Genomic DNA, 5,140 nt, shown 5'->3' with positions numbered 1-5,140 from the left:
GAGCAGGGCAAGAGCAGATGAAATCTCCCATGGGGGTCCCCAGTATGAGGGGATGAGGTGGCCCAGGAGGGTCCCTGATGTGAGGGGATGGGGGGACACAGGGGATGAGGAGGAACCAGGTGAAGTCCGAGCAGGAGGGGACATGGGAACCAGAGGGACCCAGGAATGAGGGGATGGGGTGGCCAAGAAGCAGGGCAAGAGAGGGTGAGGCCCCCCATGAGAGTTCCCAGTGTGAGCAGGTGGGGTGGCCCTGGAGGGTCCCTGGTGTGAGGGGACAGGGAGAAGCAGGGGGGACCTGGGAACGAGGGGGTGGGATGGTCCAGGTGGGGGGCAGGAGAAGGACAAGAGAGGGCAAGGTCCCACATAGGGGTCCCCAGTGTGAGGGAATAGGGGGGAGCTGGGTATGAGGGGATGGGTGGAAAACTTGGGGGGATACCAGGTGGGAAGGGATGGGGTGACCCCAGGAGGGTCCCCCCATGGTGTGAGGAGACAGGAAAGAACTGGGGGGACCTAGGAATGAGGGGACAGGGTGGCCTTCAGGTGGGGGAGTGGAAGGCAAGAGAGAACGAGGCCCCTGTGAGGCTCCCCAGTGTGAGGGGTGGAGGAAATGGGGGGACACCGGGTGTGAGGGGATGAGGTGGCCCCAGGAGGGTCCCTGGTGTGAGGGGACAGGGAAGAACTGGGGTGGCCTTGGTGTGGGGGGTGTAAGGCAAGAGAAGGATGAGGCCCCTTTGGGGGTCCCCAGTGTGAGGGGACAGAGTGGCCTCGGGAGGGGGCCCAGGCCTGAGGGGACGTGGGCCCCCATTTGGGGGATGTGGGCATGAGGGGACGTGGTGGTTGTGGGGGCCAGGTGAGGGGGGATGTCCCTGGTGTGAAGGGACAATATGGCCCCCTCAGGGTGGCCCCTGAGCCCAAGTATGAGGTGACAAGGTGGCCCTGTTGACTGTGGGGCTCTGGCATGAATGGACCTCTTATCTGGGGCAAGGCAGACCCCAGTGGGGATGGTGTGTGTGAGGGACCCCTGTGAGGGGGCAGCGCTGCCCTGCTCGGGGCGGTGCTGGGGGTGCTCTGAGGGGGGCCCTGCTGGCTCTGGGGTCCCTGGGGTGATAGGGCCAGGCCATGGAGGGGTGACAGGGCCAGGCCATGGAGGGGTGACAGGGCCAGGCCATGGAGGGGTGACAGCAGCTCTTTCCCACAGGCTCCAGTGTCATGTTCTACCTGGCAGCCGCCGTGTCCGATTTCTACATTCCGGCCTCTGAGATGCCTGAGCACAAGATCCAGTCCTCGGAGGGGCCCCTGCAGGTGAGGCCCCCCCCTCTCTGCCACCCTCCTCTGCCACCCCCTCCTTGCTCCCTGGCTGTGGATAAAGCCTGGGAAAGCTGCAAAGCACCGGCTCATGTGTGTTCTCAGAGGGAATGGGAGGGCGAGTATTTCCACAGGGTTGGAAATGCTGGAGTTGCATTGTTTTGTTCTTATCTTGCACCAAGGGGCCCAGATAAAGGGCAGGGCAGGGTCAGCCCTGCTTTGCTTTGATCCAGGTTTATTTTTAGGATGGCATGAAGGGGCTTGAGTGGCAAACTCCAGCCCCAGCAGTGAGTGGTGCCATGCATTATCCGTGGGTTATCCATGGGTTATCCACAGGGAGGGAGCGGTGTCCAGCACTGCTCTTTCTGGGTGTGAGAGGCAGCAGCTCCAACATATCAGCAGTTGGGCTGTGGAATGTGAAGGGGCACCTGTGAGATGCCTCCTGCTCTTCTGGCTTTGTCCTTTAGAGCTGTCTGTGCTTCCGTGGAGACGAGGAGAGGTGGGTCTCAGGGAGCTGAAGTGCTCCAAGAATAGCTCCTGGAGTACTTGAGTTGCTGCCTTCTGGCTGGAGAGAGGCTTTGGACAAGGGCCTGGAGTGACAGGACAAGGGGGAATGGCTTTAACCTAAAAGAGGCTTGATCCAGACTGGGATTTTGGGGAGAAATCCTTCCCTGGGAGGGTGGGCAGGCCCTGGCACAGGTTGCCCAGAGAAGCTGTGGCTGCCCCATCTCTGGAAGTGTCCAAGGCCAGGTTGGAGCAACCTGGGCTGGTGGAAGGTGTCCCTGCCCATGGCAGGGGGTGGGACAAGATGGTCTTTAGAGTCTCTTTCAAATCAAACCATTCCACAACTCTGGATCCATCCTGCCTGCACTGATGATGGTCCAACACACACGTCTCTTGCCCTCTCAGTGATGGGAGCAGTTGACTCCAGAGCTCTATGTGTAACAAACACCAAATTAATTGAATTTAATCAGCTTCTGGGCTTCTTTCTTTATCATTAGCACCAGAAAGGTGGGACCCAACCTGATTCCCAGTGATGGGAAGCTGGAGAACAGAGTCTCCTACTTTTTCCCCCCCTGTGCTTTGGGACTTTGAAGCCTCATATGCCTTAAGGAGTTGAGAGAAGCAAAGCTGAAGGTGGAATAAACTGCCTGGATTCTAGAGAGCTGAAAAACTCAGACTTCTGAAGCTGTAATGCTTTTTTTATTTTTTTTTTTAAATCTTCCTCTGCTTATATTTATATTCCCAGAGTGGGGTTTAGCTCTGGGAATGCAGAGTTCCTGTGGCCCTGCTTCAGAACTCCCCTGCTTTTTGTGGGTAGCACTTTGGTCATGGAACTGAGTTGGGTTGGGTTGAATTGAATTGAGTTGAATTAAGTTGAATTGAGTTTACACCCTGCTCTTTGGTGGCACCTCACTGATCCTTTAAGTTCCATTTACAGGGCGTTGCAGTGACATTTGAGCACTGTTTGCTGAGGGCTGATCAAACACTGCCTTGCAGAACTTCCCGCTGCGAGCTGGAATTTCCTCTCTTACTAAAACTCACTGTGACGTTTCGGCTGAGGGGTTCTTTTGTCCTTCACAGATCACAATGAAGATGGTGCCAAAAATGCTGTCCCCCCTGGTCAGAGACTGGGCCCCTGAGGCCTTTGTGATTTCCTTCAAGCTGGAGACGGATCCCCAGATCCTGATCGACAAGTCCCGGCAGGCTCTGGAGAAGTACCGGCACCAGGTGGTGGTGGCCAACGTCCTGGAATCCCGCAGGACCTCCGTCATCATCGTCACCAGCGACTCACAGACCCCCCTGTCCCTCTCTGAGGAGGAACTAGCACAGGGCATGGAGATAGAGGAGAAAATTGTGAGTTACCTGCAGGGGCAGCACACGGCCTTCATAGAGAGGAAAGGCTGAGGAGCAGCTGGGAATTGTGCTGGAGAGGAACTGGAATGATTCCCTGGAGTGATTGCCTGTCCAGGTAAATAAACCAAACCTCCAGGATGCTCTGGAGGCCCATCCAAAACTGTGTCACTTCTCCACAGCTTGGCCACGATCTGTCGTGGCTTCGGGAAAGAGAAATACACGGAAGTGAAACCCTTCCAAGGGAGGTTTCTTCTGGTGTCCAGAGCAGGAAAGGATTTGGTTTCTGTCCCCTGGTGGGAGGAGAATGGTGCAGGTGTCTATATAATATAAAGAACTTCTTGAATCTCTCTCTTCCAAGTTTCTTTTGGAATGGCTGGAGGACGGAATGGGGCTTTGCAGCAAAGATGTGCTGGTTTTATGACTGGAGGGGGGAATCAGCTGGTGCTGAGGGTGGATGGTGAAACAAGGGTGGGAAAAGGAGGAGAATGAGGTGACAATGACTTTGGGGAGCAGCTGCTGTGCCAGGAGAGGTCCCAGTTCCTACAGCTCAGCAGTAGGTGCTGTAGAGTGGCCCTAAAGCAGCTGCCTCAAAGGTTTTCCTCCCATCCCAGGTGTTCATAGGCTGCTGGAGGGGATAAAGGCAGGGAAACGTGGCATGGAGCACAGGGGATGGATCTGAGCCTGGGGACAAGGGGTTGGAGAAAAGGAGTGGGCACTGAGGGGGGAGGTGTCCTGGGAAGGAGCTGGGAAGGGGTCTGGAGCAGCAGGAGCAGCTGAGGGAGCTGGGGGGGCTCAGCCTGGAGAAAATGAGGCTCAGGGGGGGACTTTCTTGCTCTCTACAACCCCCTGACAGGAGGGGGAAGCCTGGGGGGTCAGGCTCTGCTCCCAGGTAACACGGGACATGATGAGAGGAAACGGCCTCAAGTTGTGCCAGGGGAGGTTCACGTTTTCATATTGTGAAAATTCCTTCATGGAAAGGGTGGTCAGTTGTTGGAAGGGGCTGCCCAGGGCAGTGGTGGAGTCCCCATCCCTAGAAGTGTTCAAGGAATGTGTGGTGTGGAACTTGGGGACGTGGTTTGGTGTGAACACAGCAGTGCTGGGCCAATAGTTGGACTCAATGATCTCAAGAGGCTTTCCCAACCTTGATTCCATGGTTCTGGGTGAGCAGAAGGAGTGGCAGTGATGGGCCCTGGGAGGAGCTGCCTCTTGGCTGGAGTTCAAACTGGGACATTCCTGCTTTTCTCTAAACCCTCTTCCATCCCATTCCCAACTTCCAAGCGTTTGTTCCTGTGTGTCTGCAAGAACCAAAATGGTAAAAACCTTCAGTGCAGCTCTGCTGCTGTTCACTGTGTGCCTGCTCACCTGCTTGTCCTTGCAATAAAGTCACTGGGAGCCTGGAAAGGAAGACAACAGCACTTAGGAACACTGGATGCCTCTCCAGAGGGGGGAACTGCCCTGGTTAAAACCATCGTGGGTTCAAGGAGGCAGCAGAGATGTTGTAATTACACTGTCATGTGAAGGTGAGGTGTGCTCATAAAATGGGGGAAAATAAACCCAGAAGAGCAAGAAAAGAGTGTGGGAATGGGATCAGGAGATTCCATTAGGGATGGGAGAGAGAGTCCAGGTTGTTCAGGAGGGCTGAGATCCAGCTGGAGAAGGAACTCACAACTTCAAGGTGGCCAGGACTGATAGAGAAGGGGGTGAGAGAACTGGAGAAGCTCCAAGAGCTGCCTGTCTTCCTCTCCCAGTGTGTAATCACTGGGAATGTCAAGTCCTGCTAGTTCAGGGATTTCCCTTGTCTTTGGAGCTGCCAGCAGCAGGGATGGATCAGCAGGGATGAGAATATCAGAGCTTGTGTAAGTTGAAGGTGCCCTTGCAGGAGTGCTGGGACACAGAGTGGGAAAAGTGCCCCCAACACTGTCTTGGACTGTTCTGGGATTCCCCTGAGAGATGGTTGGGAAGGAGAGCAATGATCTGA

At 55.6% G+C, this 5,140-nt stretch overlaps 2 protein-coding genes across 2 annotated transcripts in view; one reads left to right on the top strand and one right to left on the bottom strand.

Annotated features, from left to right (window-relative positions):
• The window catches only part of ZMYND12 (zinc finger MYND-type containing 12), a 19,333-nt gene extending 18,855 nt beyond the window's left edge, over positions 1–478 (bottom strand). Inside the window, exon 1 of the mRNA XM_029962410.1 lies at positions 460–478. Within this exon, the coding sequence (XP_029818270.1) occupies positions 460–478 (19 nt within the window). The remainder of the gene's footprint in view (positions 1–459) is intronic.
• Positions 479–1,201: 723 nt separating this feature from the next.
• PPCS (phosphopantothenoylcysteine synthetase) lies at positions 1,202–3,509 on the top strand. The gene is made up of 2 exons (XM_018079402.1): positions 1,202–1,302; positions 2,890–3,509. Exons 1-2 carry the CDS (start codon positions 1,210–1,212, stop codon positions 3,211–3,213), a joined length of 417 nt encoding a protein of 138 aa, XP_017934891.1. The 5' UTR covers positions 1,202–1,209; the 3' UTR covers positions 3,214–3,509.
• Positions 3,510–5,140: the final 1,631 nt, after the last annotated feature.

The sequence above is a fragment of the Manacus vitellinus genome, unplaced genomic scaffold (genome assembly GCF_001715985.3).
Source record: "Manacus vitellinus isolate BGI_N305 unplaced genomic scaffold, ASM171598v3 scaffold_46_pilon, whole genome shotgun sequence".
Classification (NCBI taxonomy): Eukaryota; Metazoa; Chordata; class Aves; order Passeriformes; family Pipridae; genus Manacus; species Manacus vitellinus.
The sequence above is the reverse complement of the archived record's forward strand: the minus strand, read 5'-3'. Positions and strand labels throughout refer to the sequence as shown.

Bases quoted from the DNA above. Each gene is read 5' to 3' on its own strand.
- PPCS (XM_018079402.1), top strand. From the start codon at position 1,210: ATGTTCTACCTGGCAGCCGCCGTGTCCGATTTCTACATTCCGGCCTCT. The intron at 1,303-2,889 runs GTGAGGCCCCCC...TGTCCTTCACAG, and splicing joins CCTCGGAGGGGCCCCTGCAG to ATCACAATGAAGATGGTGCC.